This window comes from Fulmarus glacialis, unplaced genomic scaffold, assembly GCF_000690835.1.
Source record: "Fulmarus glacialis isolate BGI_N327 unplaced genomic scaffold, ASM69083v1 scaffold34335, whole genome shotgun sequence".
In the NCBI taxonomy this organism is placed as follows: Eukaryota; Metazoa; Chordata; class Aves; order Procellariiformes; family Procellariidae; genus Fulmarus; species Fulmarus glacialis.
The window spans coordinates 28,203-45,241 of record NW_009211776.1 but is presented as its reverse complement, the minus strand read 5'-3'; the positions used below and the strand labels follow the sequence as shown (position 1 = coordinate 45,241).

Below are 17,039 nucleotides of genomic sequence, written 5' to 3'. Positions count from 1 at the left end.
GAGGCCGGGCCCGAGGGGGGGGTTTGGCCGGGCCCGAGGGCAGAGCTGCCTTTTGCTTTTGCACTGCCTGTCTACCTCCCCCTTCGCCGGGCCCGGTCAGTTCGTGCTTCACCGAAGAGCTCTGCCCCTCTCCGGTCACACAGCGGCTCCTGAGCCCCGCGGGAGTGCGATCTCCGCGTCTGCGGGTGGAGGAGGCCATGCTTGAGCGATGAGGAACAGCACAGCCCTGCCCTTTCCCTGTGCCCTTTCCCAGTCCCCTACAGAAACACCCGGGCTGCTGTTGAAAAGCCAAAAATGCATCAGCAGTGAGAAATTCTGAGTATAGGTGGCTTCTGTAAAATTATACGTGGGCCACAATTCATCAAAAGCAGAGACACGGAGACCCCCCCCCAAGTAAAGTATTTAGAATGAACTTAGGTTCATGTATTGAATAGAATAAATAAACTAAGGCTTTTTTTTATTTGGCAATGAGTGGGCTTAGTTGGGAAACTAGAATTGTGATCTTTTCGATGAAGAGGCCCCTGTGTCTTACAGAACACGTTTTGTTAGTAGTCAGTCAAGCTTTCTTTGGCTGTCATAATGACATGCAATCTGCTGGATTTCTTAGTGTGCCTGAATATTGGAAGGAAATACTTAGCCATGGATCTACTTCTGTAGGACTCAAATATCTTTTCAGGAGTAGGCTCTTTACAGAGGTATTCATACTACTGTGTGGCAAATAATGATCCTAATGTGTGTTTGCTGTTGTTGGAATTTTTTTTTCTTACAGGGCACAATTATCTTCTAAGAGTCTGAAACACAGTTTCTTGACTTTAATATTAGAGCTTATTGTTTTGTATTACCTCAGTTAAATCTGTAATGATTTTGTTCACCTTTTTGTGTATGCTGCTTTGATGTATGTTTCTCACCTCCATTTTAGGATTATGCTAAGGAAAGATATGGAGTGTCATCAATGATACAATCCCAAGAGAAACCAGGTCAGTTAAAAAATGAAAAAAGGTTTTTAAAAAGAGGGGGAAAAAGAAGAAGTTATATACTACATATCTACACTACGTGTTTGAGAAATCATTTACCAAACTTTTTCATTCAAATCCTGCTGCCATTCTTTCCCTTTATTTGAATACATTTGGCACTTGTGAGGCTGCATTTGGAGTGCTGTGTCCAGTTTTGGGCTTTCCATTGCAAGGAAGACATTAACATTTTGGAGCCAGTCCAGTCGAGAGCTATCGGATTGCTCAGGGGGCTGGAGCACAGGATCTCTGAGGAGAGGCTGAAGGAGCTGGGCTTGTTCAGCCTGGAGAAGAGGAATCTGTGGGGTGATCTTATTACTGCTTAAAGCTACTTAATAGGAGGGTGTAGAGAAGATAAAGCCAGAGCCTTGAAGGTGTGTGGTAATTGGACAGGTCATTGACACAAGTTGGAACAGGAGGTTCTGATTAGGTAGAAGTCAAAAAAAAAACATGAGTGTGGTTGGATATTGGAGCTGCGTCCAGAGAAGTTATGGAACCTCAGTCTTTGCCCTTGCCTGGACCATGCCCTGCACAGCTTGTCAGTTTTTGTCTCTATCCATCACTGCAGGGTTTTGGTTTTTTTTTTTCTCTTAAATTATTATTATTTATAATATACTGAGTCCTGAGATGTCAGGTTTTTTCTTTGTTTGGAGTAAGTTCTGTTATGACTTGCTGCAACAGTGCGCTCTCTCCTAGTAGGATATCTGTCTGCTTATGCAGCCTTCATTACTCTTCCATATGAGCACCAAATCCATTAATATTATATATTAATATTTATGGACTTTGTCATTATTCGCACCACTGTGAATTCAGGAAATGATTCCTTTATACTGTTGGGGAATTGGGATTCAGAAAGACTTGCCAGGTAGAGAACAATCTCCCAGACCAACATCCCAGGAAATACTAATCTTCATATTATTCAGTGCATGAAACAGGAACAAGGGAAGATAATAGACTGGCTTCTTGTAACTTCTTCATAGTGAAATGTAAAAAAGGAACATCACCTGTGATTAGGTGATTTTTTTTTTTTCCTCTGAATGGTTGTTTTGGTTGACCTCCCTTAGGAAGGGAAATGCAGAATGTAGGGAAGAGGAGGAGCCACAAAAGCAATCATAGGTTAAAACTAACTGAAGGGAAACATTATGTCAAGAATGTAACGGGACAAAAAAATCACTAGAGACTGTATTAACAGTCATTATTGAATAAAATACATGCTATCTGTCAAATAAAGGGAACTAAAGTTGAAATCACATTGTAAGCCAGCCCAACTGCTGGCTGCTGTAGTCTCCCTCTTCCTGATGCTGGGTCTTCTGCGGATCCATTTCAACATGCTAATAACAACAACTTGTTTAGCGAGCTTAGCAAAGTGAAAGAAGTTGGCTAGAGGTCTGATGACTGCTGGAAGGGGCAGGAACACAGCCATCCATATTTATGTATAACCATGTAACAGTCCATAAATTGGTGTGCAGTTGCAACCTAAAAGGTATAATAAGAAGAATAATAGAGTAAGTTACCTTAAGAAAAAGGTAACTTCTCCAAGTTAGTGTCTGACTGGTTAACCTGCACTGCTGACTGTGGGCTGATCAGTGCTCCCTGCACTCTTCTGTGATGGCATTTGGCTTGCTAGAGTCTCTGCAAGCTGTGTTTCCTATGCTACTTTCACACCCCATAGCAAACAACGGTGTGGGAGACCCAAGCTGGCAGATTGAGATGGTGGATCAAATCCTACTCTCATGAATATGAGACCATGCCAACTGCTTCATATTCAAAAGAAACACGCAAAAATACTGTGGAGAAAAAAAATATCTTGAGAAGGAAAATGGCGAAAGCTACACGAAATGATATGAAAAAGGCTGAGTGCTGTATTTAGATCTGTTGTACCTTGACCCTCGATCCTCGTTTAGAAAAAAAAAAGTCTCAGCCAGTATATGGACAAGATTGAGTAGGTTTTCCATTGGGCTTAAAATACAACCTACAACATTCTTGCTGCTCTGTTTTTTAGAAGGTGGCTATCTAGAGCACCAAAATTAGGTAACAATAAAAACCAAAATGCGTATAATAAAAAAGTTCAAGATCGGCCTAGTCCCTTTCTTAAGACTAATGCCCTCTTATTTAAAGATTCAGTAGTTCCTGCCAGGGAGAGCTCTTATCAAAGGACTCATGGGAGGGTGAAGTCTTCACTTGGCATCAGTAGTGTATATATGCTTCTCCCCAAAGTATTCTGCTTGCATTGAGTGTCTTGGAGGAACTACTGTTTGGGGCAGGGGGTGGCAGGTAAGCACAAATGTGAGTGTTCCCATCTGTCTGTATTAATTTTGTTTGTTTCTGAATTTTGTGTGGGTGCATGCCATTTCTAAATCAGAATAATGAATTGTGGTATGACATGCAGATCCACATACCGTCTGGTAACTGGAGCCAACAGACAATACAGACAGCACAGACGTGAGTAGGAGCTCAGTTGGACATCTGCAGCACTGTTGCTTTTAGTAGCTGTAGTAGCTGCACTGTCCTGAGGACACTGGCTGGACATGGGAAGTTAAAAAGCTGAGAGTGATCAGAGCAAATTATTCTCCCTTTCCAAGGAATAGGCTTATTGTCCTTTTGCCATACTCACAGATTCTTACTCCTCTGCACGCAAATTAAAACTCTCTTCACATGTTCACAAAGTTGTTGCATAGATGCTCCACCCTGCCCTACTGATCTCACACACACCTGTGCCTTCATTCTTGGCCCACTTCAGTCTTTCTTCTGCTAATGTTGGCTGCCCTGGCTCTCTGATGTTCTCATTCCTGTTACATCATGTCTTTAAGTCCTTCCTGCCTGCCTGAGGCTATGATTGCTAGTAAAACTCCATTTGCCTTTCCCTTTTTCTCCCTTCAGCCCCATTACTTTCCTCTCCCCTCCCTGGAAGCTGCTTTCGTCTTATACTGCTTTTGGCTTTCAGGTTTTTTTATTAAACTTACCTTCTCTTTTTCAAATTTATCCAATGTTGTAAAGGTGCTGGCACTTCACAGAGACAGCAGAAATATTGATCATACTGTTCAAAACTCCATGATGCAGGATAAATGAGCTTAGGAAACAGGCTGATGTGACAGGCAGGGAATGGGGGTCTGAGGGTGGAAAAGTGATTTTGTCTTGTGTAACCCACACAACTTTTTGGGTTTTTATCCTCTCGTCCCATGTTTAGAAGAGGTTAGAGTTCTGAGAGAAAGGTAAGGATATTTAGTATGTTGAAAAGATTGTGCTATACATGAAGGAAATGAAAAAATACAGTTTCCCCTTAAACATGATTCAGAATGGCAATGAAGGCGAGATAGCATGAATATTGAATTGGGGCTGGAAGTGTAATTTCAGACTTACGGAGTGTTTTGTTTGAACTTTGTTTAAAATCTTTGTTCCCTTGTCTTCACTGCAACTGTAGCACAGTTTAAAACATCTTTTATTTTTGCATTATTTAATTGTAAATGTTTATGTGGCAAGAAAATGTAAGTATAGCTTGCATTTGTGAAAGAAGTAGGTGGTAGTCTGAACAGTATGGTGGGAGGACCTTAAAGGTGAGAGCAAGAAGCTTCATTTTTATCACGGAAAAAATAAAATGAACTGAAAGGAATTCCAGGTGAAATTATATGTGAGTACGGAGGGAAGATTTGAGCTACAATATGTTGGTTGAACAAGAGAAAATGAGTGACGAAGAGAAATGATAGCTTACACTAACAAATGTAGACATTATCATGAACTACTGGCATTTTAGAAATGAGAGGAAAAGAAGACTAGATTTGGGAAGTGTTAAGGAGGGAAACAAAGTGACATGACAGTTGCTACATCTAACTCTTTTCAGTGGAGCACGTTGACAGGACCAGAGGCAATGGGCACAAGCAGAAACACAGGAGGTTCCCTCTGAACATCAGGAGACTTTTTTTTACTGTGAGGGTGACAAGCACTGGCAAGGTTGCCCAGGGAGATTGTGGAGTCTTCCTCTGTGGAGATACTAAAAAACCATCAGAACGCGATCTTGGACAACCAGTCTAGGTTGCCCTGCTTGAGCAGGGGGCTGGACCAGATGACCTCCAGAGGTCCCTTCCAACCTCAGCCATGCTGTGATTCTGTGATCTGCTGTTGGAAAAAATGACTTTATGATGTCTCTTTGGATATTGTTTTATTACCCTTTTTATGAAAGGTGAAATAGTTTTTAATAATTCATACCATATAAAAATTTTTGTGTTAAAGGTGTCCTGTTTAGTCTTCATGAAACATGGACCATTATGTATCCAGTAGACTTTTAAAAATATTTATGTAATGCCCTGAAACACTAAGGATCCATAAAAAGGGTAACACCTCATTCTGTCTTTTTGCTTGTGCCTGGAAAATATTTTAAGTTTCTAACAATACAGTTTTAAGTTGACTGAGGTAATTTTAACTGTCTGAATATCAAACCCTTAGAAATACTAAAGCTTATGGGTTGTGCTGGTTGCATGTTTCCTATAGTACTGTACTGATAAAGTTTGAACATCGGAAGTTGCTGGCAAGTGATAACATCTTTATTCCCATTTCTCCCTTCCCCAGTGCATGCGTGCAAACACACACATTATTAATATATTTGAGTCAATTTCCTATCACACTTCTTTGTGCACTTTCATTCTGTTCTGGTTTTGATGTGTGTCTGTGAAGAAAAAAATAGATTATCCTGAGCATAAGCTAATAAACATTTTCAACCCCCTAAAATTCCCAGTGCAGAATAATAGGCTTGCAGGGCAAGCTGTGACTGGTATTCAGAGACAGAGGGAAGGAGTCCAGAATGGCAGATGGTAACCTGGGGTAGGCAAACTTTGGAAAAGTTCTGGCAGGAAAAGTCTAGAGTGGAAACGTCTTAGTAAATTTAATGTTATTTTGAAACAAGGGAGAAGTCTGTGGTGAAAGGCAGAGAGAGTGAATTTGCTTGTGTTACATACAGAATCATAGAATATCTGAAGTTGGAAGAGACTCATAAGGATCAATACCTCCCTTGAAGATTTTTTTTTTTTTGTCTAATAAGCAGTGTTTTTAACCACACACGAACTGTAAATGAGTAAGTGTAGCTGTTAGAACTGTTGAGGTTCCATGCAATGCTATGTATATCCTCTAAGTGATTTGTAGATACTGTAAGAAATAAGTGTTTAAGACCCTGCAAAAATATATTTGGCCAAAAATCTACAGAAAAATACAATTAAACAAGTACATTTCAAGGAATAGTGGCATGCAGCCAGCATATTGGCAGTTCATAATGGTTGTATACAATTTTTAAAGTCCTGATTTATTTAAAACTATTTTCCTTGATAATCCTTTACGATCCAAAAATCTGTCCTTTCCAAACCATGCATTCCTATTGTTATTTAGCTTTCTTGGGTACATAGAATTTGAAGGGTTCTTTCTGATGAATCCTGGCTCCTACAATGATAGTAGTGCTTGATCAGGTTGTCAAAGGGATTCTCTCTTAAAATAAGTTTTAGTGGTTTTACACTTTTGTTGCTCCAAAATGCTGTTGTTTTTATCAAAATAAATCTTCTTTTAATTTCTAGTGCACATTTATTTGTGGTTTCTTTTTCTTCTTTATTTTAAATAATAATTATTTTATGGCAATATTCACCCTACTTAGGAAGATACAGAGAATAGTCATGTCACCTCTGAGCCTTTGTTTTGCTGTGTTCAGCATACCAACTTTCAAATTGCACAGTGGAGCAGGGCAGACATCCCTTAGCTAGCAGAAATTCAGACTAATAAGTGCAGGTAGTACAGTGCAGCACAGTGAAGTCCTATCAAAAACAGTGTAGTCATGCTGGGTTCTGCCATCCGTGAACTACAGTAAATCTTGTTTTTGTTTTAATGCAGTTTGACCCTGCTATATAAGTCAAACAATAAGCTTGAAGCAATTTAAAACTACTTGATCAAGTACAATTCACTGAGAAGGGAAATGGGATCTTGTGTGTTTTCAGTACATCCATTATGCTGTGGATACAAAAAATAACGTTTTGGATTAATTATAAATTTTAGCAATGGTAGAAAATGTATTTGGAGTTTAAAGTGAAAAATGTTTTGCTTCAAAAAAACCAAAACCATTTTAAAATATGTTTTGTTTCCTGTAATTCAGATAGAGTTTTGATTCGAATAAAAGACTTGACAGTGGAGAAGGCTGATGAAGTGGTTTGGGTTCGTGGCAGAATTCATACAAGCAGAGCTAAAGGTGAGATGCCTCCAGGGTTTTTATTTTTATTTCCTCATATTGTGAGTATTACCTGAATGTTTATTTTGGCTTCATGACCTGTTAGTTATGTCTTACATACAAGAAAATTTTGCCACCTGGTTACTCGGTGTTCACTCAGTGTTCACTTTGGTTGTTTTCTCTTTTTTCCACCTCTCTTTTCCCAAGAGGGGAAGAGGAAATTTTGTTTTCAGCTGAGTGGAAATGGGGTATTACTACTACATTGTAGTAAAAGTGAATTTTGGTTTCAGCATATTACTAAATAATGTGTGGACAATTGTAAATAATAGGAATTTTAAAATATTATAGTAATTCTCCTTTGGGTGTTAACAGTTGTGAGATAAAACAGTTACAAGCTTCTACTGTAAAATGTACTTTTATTATAAATGTATCAGTTGTCAGACAGGCCATATTTATTCTGCTGCATATGAATATTTTCACTATACCTTTTCTTCGACAGGAAACAAAAATCTGTGTTAAAATTTCAGAATTTTTACTTTCAGTTACCAGAATCTGATTATATCAATTTGAACTTAAAATAAGAAACATCTTTCTTTAACAAGTCAAAGGGAAAATCCTTTTATGGGTTCTCAGTAGTGTGGGCTGTCATTCTTGGCTGTCTGACAGCCATATTTCTTCCCTGGAATCAGAAGTTCTCTCTCGAGATCAGCTTGCCATATGCAAACTTAAATAGGCTTTGGCCTTTTCGGTTGACATCAGATGCTGACAACTGTTGTGCTGGTTTCAGTTATGTTTGGCAGCTCTGTAGTGAGATATAAATACCTTGTCTTTCCAAGAGTTGAAGGAAAAGAGTGTAAAGAAATTATCTTCACGAATGAAACTTAACAGTAGTCTTAGAATTGGGACTAATACAAATTAGGGGTGAGAATCCAGTACAGAATATTGTCACAGATACCAGATTCATTTATCTTTTTGAGGCTTCATTTTCTTAAAAAATGTCCGTCTTAATGAGTGTCTCTGCTGCAGTCAGTTAAAATAAGGAACTGCATATAAATATATACATATAATGCACATTTTAATTTGTATTAGAATCTTTAAATTTAGGGATTCCTCTGTGATTTCCTCAATAGTTCTGTAGTGTGGTCTTACATGGAAGTCTCTCTTTGCTGTGTGTAGAAATTGTCAACCCCAAAAGCTGTGAAAGCCTTGGTCATTACAACTTGAAGTTGTTCAGACAGGAGACACTCTATCTGATTTAAATGTTATTATCAGTATAGAACTAAGAGTATCCTTATGGCTTCTTCTTTTGCAATTATAGGAAGAGTTCAGACTATTAACAGAATTTAGTATATTAAAGACAGGTGTCTATGCAGACTATGCATTCAGTTCAATGGTTGTTTATTACAGTCTCTGTATTGCATTTATATACGGTATCTTGCATGATACATGCATTTACTTCAGTCAGAGTAACATATATGTAACATGGCAATATTAACTTACAAGAAGCTGTTTGTCATGCTTCACTTTGGACCTCAGGAAGGACTATTGTTTTTCATGAAATAACAGTGCTTATTTTCAAAACTCTTTAAAACAACCTGAAGAATGAAAGCAAAAGGAGTTGATTATGGGCATGAAGTGTTCTCAATTTATTGATGGTGCTTCTTGTTCCCTCTTGGTCTGACAACACAGAACAATTCTGACATTCAGGGAATGCTGCTAGGGAATGCCATATGCTTGTTTACTTAAGCTTTGGGAGAAAGAATCTTACAAGAAAAGCAAATGTTTAAGAGTAAAAAGTAATACTAGCCTTTCCCACACACATCGTGGTGCTATTCCTACCATTATGGAAAGGAAAGTCTTGCAGGAAACAGGAAAATCTTACACAAAAATAGCTTTAGTTTTTCTGAGAAGCTGGAATTTGACTCCTCAATAACCAACATACCCTTTATTTAACCCTGTCTAGTTCTGACCAATAAACCCAAAAAAATGAATGTGAACAACTGCAGAATCCAGCTGTCTCATATAGCAAGCCACTTACGAAGTCTGATGGAAATTAACTGAAGGATGTGTAAAGAATGAGGTGTTGGGAATTTCTGTGGGTTGTACTAAAATTAAAGTGCTTGGGGCCCTGTGGTTTTTATCGTAGGTTGAATAAATGTTATTCCTGGCCTTATTTTAAAGCCAGCCTAAGCTACTGATCACGTTTATCATTGAAAAGCATTTGGGAAATCAGCCTGGGTTCTGCCAGGCAGCTGGCAGAACCCAGACTGACTTCCCAAGTAGTATGTCTGAAAATAAGAGTACCACCAAGAGCAATTTAAATACTGGACCAAATTTTATAATAAACCATATAAAGTTTTCTCTTTACTGGCAGATGTCTCTAACTAGCAACGTATTAATTTATATGACCAAACATTTTTTACTCTTTATACGAATTCCTTCCTCACATCCTTTTCTCTCATAAGGTCTTGTGTCATTTGGTGCTTAGATCCAAGAAAGGAAATGGATTCCTGTTTGGTTTTATGTGCTTATATTTGACGGGATTCTCTGTGTGGTGTCTTCTCTTACTTGTTCAGTGACTAAAAGTTCCTTGCATTTGAGTCAGACCTTGTAACCAAATTTCTTTTGAAACTTTTCATCTTTTTAAGCATTCTTGTGGGTGCAGTATTGGTTTGTTTTATAGAAACTTAGAGTAGTTTACTGTTGAATATGAGTAAAGTTAGTCTTATACTTTTCACTTAAATACCATGTAAATATTTTGAAACACATGGAGAACATCCCATAATCCCAACTTTTTTCTCACTCTGATGCTTCTTTTTTTCCGTCTCTTGATCTGAAAAAGGCATCTAATCATGAACTAGATTTGATTACGGTTTGTCTTTTTGATACTTTATTTTGCATGCCTTCGGCTCTTTTGGGAAAAGTTCTGTTTCCTCCTACAGTCTTTGTAACTGTGATATTTTAATTATTCCTATTAGTGAGGTTTGTTTGATCACTTATCTTCTGTGTGATTAGAAATGGTTATATCCTACAAAACATCCTCTTTCCTCATGAAAACAACTACTGTTACTCATGACAAAAAGATTTGAGTCCTTTTATAATGCAGATATTGATCAGACTTCCAGTGTTTGGGTTTAAGTACAACTGCCAAACTTTTGCTTCTGATTAGTATGATAGCAGGTCCCTCCACTATCTTCTCCTTAAATATTTACTAGTTGAGTGAGATTGTAGCTATCTTCAGTTGTGTATTTTTTGTTTAAACACCTAATACATCATTGCTGAAACTTCGATCATATTTTGCTAAATTATTTGTGACTGAAATCATGGAGACAAATACTATTTTCTAGGAAATACTGTATCAAACCACATTGTAAGTAAGAAATACTGAGATGTCAAAGAGGTGAGATACGCCTAGCTTATCCAAAGAAACTTAGCATATTGTGTCCTATGGAAAAATTGTACTTTGTTTGTTGACTTGCTGGATCTGAAATGCAGGCATGTATACCGCTGAAGGCTCTATTTAATTTGTAAAGCCTGTACTTTCCTAATTTAAATCTGTGGGTTAATGTTTGCCTGCAAGAAATACGTACATCCATACCATATTACCTTCTTTACTTAGATATTGCTGCCTCTGGAATAGAGAAATAGTTGTACTCTGTTTTCTGAAAATATGCAATTAATTTTGTTGCATTTCTGAAATTACAATCGTAGGACAAAATTAGTTATTTCCAATAATTATAATGTTAATTTTTAATAATATTTTGTACTAGTTTTATATGTTTGCTTTTATTTCCATCAGATTGTGTGTCAAATGTTCTGCATTTATCTTCTGATACTGTTTAATTTATCTGCAGCTGTGTGTCAGGAATGGTAATCTACATAATTACAAATGAAAACTGCAACTGGCTTTTTAGTGTCGGTGTTCAAGTTAGATATATGTTGATTTTAATGTTTTATAGTCTAAGTCAACAATAACTGGGAAATAGCTATCTATAACAAAGCTTCTGGCTTCTTATTCTCACCATTGTAATGGAAATGTTACAATATTATGAGTCAGAACTTGGAATTAAAATTATATTGACGCATTTTATCAGATACTGGTACAACAGTGAAGTGTGTGTTGTTAATTTCTCTGAGGAAGAAGCATTTAAAATCACCGTATTTCCTTAAATCTAAGTTGAGGAGTAAATGATTATTAGAGATGTGAGGAGAAATATGAAATGATTGTAACTGCCAGCTAAACAGATTAGAAGGAGCTTTGTTGACTTGGAAATACACATTTTAAAAGTCAACAAAGTGCATTATGTTCTATGTAAATTATTATTAATTCCTATTAACTTCTTTTTCCCTAAGCTGTTCATGAGTAAATTGCTCTTACAGGAATTTTTACTTGGATCTTTTAGGTTCTTGTCATTCACCAGAATCAATACTCCTTTTGTTCCCCTTCATTCTGAATGTGTGTTGTATTATATAATGAAGATTGTTGGTTTAGTCCTTGTGGTGCAAAATCAAACCTATTTCCCTCAAAGCAGCTTTGTAAAGTGAACTCTACAGCTTTAATTTGAGAAAATGAGAAAAAATTTCTTTTAAAATAATGTAGACTTGACGTAGTTGTGAGCAAAGCAACAAGGAAAATATAATTTACTTCTTGCAGTTGAAGAACAATAGATATTTTAAAAGTTATGTTTCTAGTTTTTGTTTTGTCTAGATATTATTTCTCTTGGAAGGCTTATTGTTATTTTTAGAAAATGTCCATTCACATGTTTATAGATGTAAGGCAGAATTACTTGATTTCTCTCAGTGTTTGTGGTGTACATGCAGAGCTAACTAGTTTGATGTAGCTATTTGGGGGGCGGGGGCGGTGAGGGAGAGGGACACACCCGCCCACCCTTAAAAGCTCAACTTAATATTAAAGTAGTAAAGCATTTTTTCTCATTCACAAAGACCTCGAGTAACTTGTCCTTGATACACCTGTGTTGTTTTTCTTTGTATTCAGGGAAGCAGTGTTTCTTAGTTCTGCGTCAGCAGCAGTTTAATATCCAGGCTCTTGTGGCTGTGGGACAGCATGCAAGCAAGCAGATGGTAAAGTTTGCTGCCAAGTAAGTAAGCAATTATATCCTGTTGTCAGAGTAAACAATGGTGGGAACCAGGACTCCCAGGGGTTGGGACCATTTTCACACATTAACATCAATGCTTCGTTTGTTCTAAAATGTAGTTATTTAAATTGTCAGTTCACTATTGGGTTGAATACATTACACTGACAAAAGATAAAATAGAGAACAGGCTTGAAATTCATTCTGAACTGCTGAAGCAGCATTCTCTTGCCATAGACAACCTACATTTACTTTCAAGCTGGCTAACAAAAAGTCTGGCAAGCTGAGCTTAGTGGGACACTTAATTTCGTGTGTGGTGTTTGTGTGTGTCTGCACATATTCAGGGTTTTTCTTCTACAAGATGTGCAGTGTAGTAATACGTTTTATAGCTAGAACTGACGTGAAGAAGTTCCATATTGCAAGTGGCTTACTGAGTTGAAGAAATTAAGAGTAGCTTCTGTGAACTGAATTAATCTTATTTACACCTTATTTTTGGCACTAGAATGTTTAATGAGAGATTTAAGTTACTTTTTAAAATATTTGGGGGCAGTAATAGCTAGACTTGCCAATTAAACAAGTGTTTGTTGCAACAATTTAAATTCAGTTATTTGGTTTGTTTTGTTCTTAAAGATAAAAAATTACCTTCCCCTGCTACTTGCCTCAAGATTGTGCTTTCAGGTTGTCCAGTACTAAATATGCTTGCATGACAAAGGTGTTTTTATAGTAGAGCTTTTAATCATGTATATCTGCTTGTTCACAAATAGAAATGTGGATCAATTCGGTGCAATAATATGTTTAACATGTGGCACTTGAGTTGCTTCTGTGCAATTCTTGGCACTACTCTCATGCCTGGGAAGGGAGCCCCCACTAATTAGCTGCAAAAGTGCTACAGCCTTCAACCTTCAATATGTCAGCGAGAGGAGGGATTCATTATAGTATAGACTTCCAGAAGCCAAGTTAAGAAGGTTAGGATAATGCTTCTGCTGATGAGGTTCAAGGCAAGGGGAAAACAGAACCAGCAGTGTTTGTTGTTTGGCGGTGCTTAGTGTTGGCAGTGCCAGTGTGAAGCATGCTGTTTACAGGTGTTTATGAGCCTAAGTGTTCTGTTTCTTCATGAAATAGTTCGTTCTCTCCAGCGCTTAGAATCTTTGAAAAGAATTAAGTGTATAATCTACTCGTTCCCCAATTCATCTCCTCTAACCTACCAACAGTCTGCCTTGTACTCTCTTGATAAACTTGCACTACAGAGCAGTGAAACAACTCTTAGAGTTGTGATGCTTACTCTCCTATTCTCCAGTTCTCTCCAGCATTTCTCTTTTTCAGTTTTCTTCATGGTTCTTTCCTCCACAACTGAATTTCTTCCATTTTGTGAGTGGCAGAGCTCAGTAGTTAGGAGCTCATGAGAGGGAAGTTGGGCCTTACTCTTTTCTTCCATGTGCTGACTCTGCCACTTGTAAGCCTTCCGTGAGGTTTTTTTTTTTGATTCACTGATTTTTTTTTTTTTTTTTTTTTTTTTACTCGGTTAGTTTTCTGTCAGGTTAGTGATTTAAACTAGGTCATGGAGGTCCTGAGCTAACAAGGAGCGGTAAATGGTGGAAAGCGGTATCTGGGAAGAGTAGAAGGCAAAGCTCCTTTCTCTTCTGGCAGCAGTGCGCTGTTAAAACAGATGAACCTCATCCTTAGGTTCTTTCCAACTCCCTGTCATCTCCTCACTTTTCTTGGTGTGACAGACCTGATTTCCTCTGAGTAGCCAGACTCATGATGTTTGTACTGTTTTTACTTTTCGTTCTGCTCCTTTTTGTGATAGCATTTGCTAGCTAAATCCTAATACTTCAGCCTCTCTAATTTATAGCATGCATGTTCTACTCATTATTTGTGCTTCTGAAATGCTTACATGCTTATCGTCATGTTCTTTGAATGATAGAACTTTCTCTGCTACAGCCTTCTGGGTTTTCTTTTGGGGTTTGCTTTTGGTTTTTTAACACCATTAGTGCAATCATCTTCTCATGATTCCTTCCCACCAACAAACCTACTTTATTAATAACCTGCCATGCTCTCACTTTTTCCAATGTTTTATCTTCTTCTACAATTTTGTCTGATATCACCGTTGCAGCTGCCTCTTGTCCTTGAGAGGCTGCTGCTGTTCCCTGACTTCTAAGTGCACTTGTGGTCACTGTGTCAGTAACACCTGAAGCACAGCAACAGTACGTGCCTTGTCTTCTGTCATTTTCCTGCTAGATTTCACCTGCTGTGGAATCATGCCTTTATTACTAGCAGATGAGGCTGGTCTTAGATGTTTAAAAATAACTATTCTGTTTCTCTGCCTTTCTCAGTGTCTTTTTTCATCATCTCCTCTTGTTTCCTACATGTTAAATGAGGAAATACACATTTATTGAAGAAAACATTTAACTTACATAACTTATATTTCAATTAAAATTTTAAACTAAACTTTTTCACTGGTAGTACATAAATTTTATTTTTCATGTGCTACTTTCTCATATTTTGATACTGGGTCCAAAACTTTTTTTAAAATAGTTTGTGAAATTCTGGATCTTGAATTTTTAATGAGAACTGATTAAATCATGAGCATTTTTGTACAAATTTTCATAAATAATAAACAAACCAGTTCCTCTTTTAGATATTGGCACATGGAAACCAAGAACTTTCATAACCTTCTGTGGTCTAGCAACATTCATATGCTAATTATCTCCATTATCATAAGAATGTGAGTTCTTTTTAGTGAAAGATACTTAATACTGGTTTAACTCAGTTTTACAAAGAAATTTACATGAGTTTAACTATGAAAAGTTTCTAGTTGAACTTTCAAAACATACATAGCCAACAACGTAGAGCCAGTCGAGATACTGGATTGGCAGCTGTGGAGTTCTTATGTCTTTCATCAGAAAGAAAAATTCAGCCTAATCCTGCAAGGGATGCTGTGTAAGAGAAAGAGTTAATTGTCTCTTTCAGCCAGCAGAGGTGCCAAGTGGTGCAATTAGTAATTTATCAACCTGCTTTTTCCATAAAGTCTTGGGTGTGGTCGGTTTTGGTTTTCTTTCTCTTTTTTTATATCAGCATTGAGCCTTTCCCCCCTGCTACCATAGCCACATGATATGATATAGCAGTTGGGAGAGGTGGTTAACAGATTCTAATTTAGCTGCCCAAACAATGTGTCCTCGCGCAGGAAGTAACTTGATGGCTCTTTATAGTAGGCTAGAGAATGAAAATCCAGAAAAGAGATTAAAAAGGGGGGGGGAAGGATGGGTAAACCTGTGTGAAAATACTTCACAATGTAGAAAAATATACATAAGTTCATCAGCTAGATGAATTGGTAATACCAGGAAAACTGCTGGATATTGCAGAAATACTTTCTTTATCTATTTCTGTTTAATTTTTGCATCAGTGATCTGGAAGACAATGTCAAATCACAGCTGTTAAGTTTGCTGGTGACACAGAAATTGGAATGGTAAACTAGGGGCTAGGAGTATATAGTAATCAGGGTTCGTTTAGAATAATGACTTTGATGCTCTTCAGTGTGAATTTGTACCTTTGTGATCATTAGTTCAGATTTTGTGTATGTTTAGGATTAATATGTAGGAAAGTAAGTGATGAGAAATGTGTGATCATGATAGATAACTGACTTAATAGGAGCCTATACAGTTCTCTTACCTACTATGTTAGGAGATCTCTCGTGTTTTGAAAAAGAGGAATAAAATGCCATTAATGTAATATATGCCAGTCATTAGACCATTTCTGGAGTATTTTGTCTGCTTTTGTTGTCTTTCTGTCTGAATATATGTCAAATTAGAAAAGGTTGATGGCAAAGCTGCAAGATGAAATGATATGCGGTCAGGCAAATCTGCCTTCCTGTGAGACTAAAGAAAACTCTCTGTTCTATCCAAGAGAAATTAGTAAGTAATTTAAATCCCAGTCTGATGGTAACTATGCAAGAAGATTTTCTGCCAATGGAGGGTTCTTTACTTTGCAGATAGGAAGATATGACAAGATGCAATGAACAGATGGTGAAGCGAGGTAAATTCGGAAGGGAAATAAAGTGGAATTTTTTTCAGTGAAAATTATTAAAAATGTGTAGTGGATTTTGTTACTTAAAATATTTAAAAGAAGATAGGCTTTTTTTTCTCCAGAAGATATCCAGGTTCATCCAGGTGTTAGAATGTTGGTATCAGAAACAGATTATTATATTTTTAGAATGAAGAGAATAAGAATAGGTGTTTAACTGGCCTTCATGTATACAGTGTCAGTTAATTCCCCTTTCAGAGGGCTTAATGGATACTTACGGTATTTGTGCAGACAGTATTACAGTTGCTGTTATTGAGTTGAGTATAAAATGTTTATACTTTCAACTATTTACAAAGTGAACTCATTTTTTCGAAGTAAACTCTATTGCCTTCAGCTTTCACTGACATTCAGATAAAGGATCATTGATTATTATGTTTTATGACAATTATTTAACATTTTTAGATTTAATAATGTATTAATACAACAATTTGTGCAGTCTGCTTACAGAAAACAGTGTTGAAGAAAAAACAAGAAAATGTCTAAACAAGTATAGATGATTCCATTAAGTAAAACATTTTCTATTTAAAGTCTATAAATGACCAAGTTTCTTCCAATTCTTCAGACTTTTGATCAAGAAAATGTTGATTGTGATTCACTTAGGGAGGCCCGCATGGGGTTCAGCTTGCAACATGAAGCTGTTGATGAAAGATGTTGTATACA

General features: G+C 37.1%; 1 protein-coding gene across 1 annotated transcript in view; it reads left to right on the top strand.

Annotated features, from left to right (window-relative positions):
- Positions 1-923: 923 nt before the first annotated feature.
- DARS (aspartyl-tRNA synthetase) overlaps positions 924-17,039 on the top strand; it is a 40,252-nt gene continuing 24,136 nt past the window's right edge. The window contains exons 1-3 of the mRNA XM_009577661.1: positions 924-977; positions 7,135-7,227; positions 12,203-12,305. Coding sequence (XP_009575956.1) covers positions 953-977; positions 7,135-7,227; positions 12,203-12,305 — 221 coding nt within the window. The 5' untranslated portion in view covers positions 924-952. The remainder of the gene's footprint in view (positions 978-7,134; positions 7,228-12,202; positions 12,306-17,039) is intronic.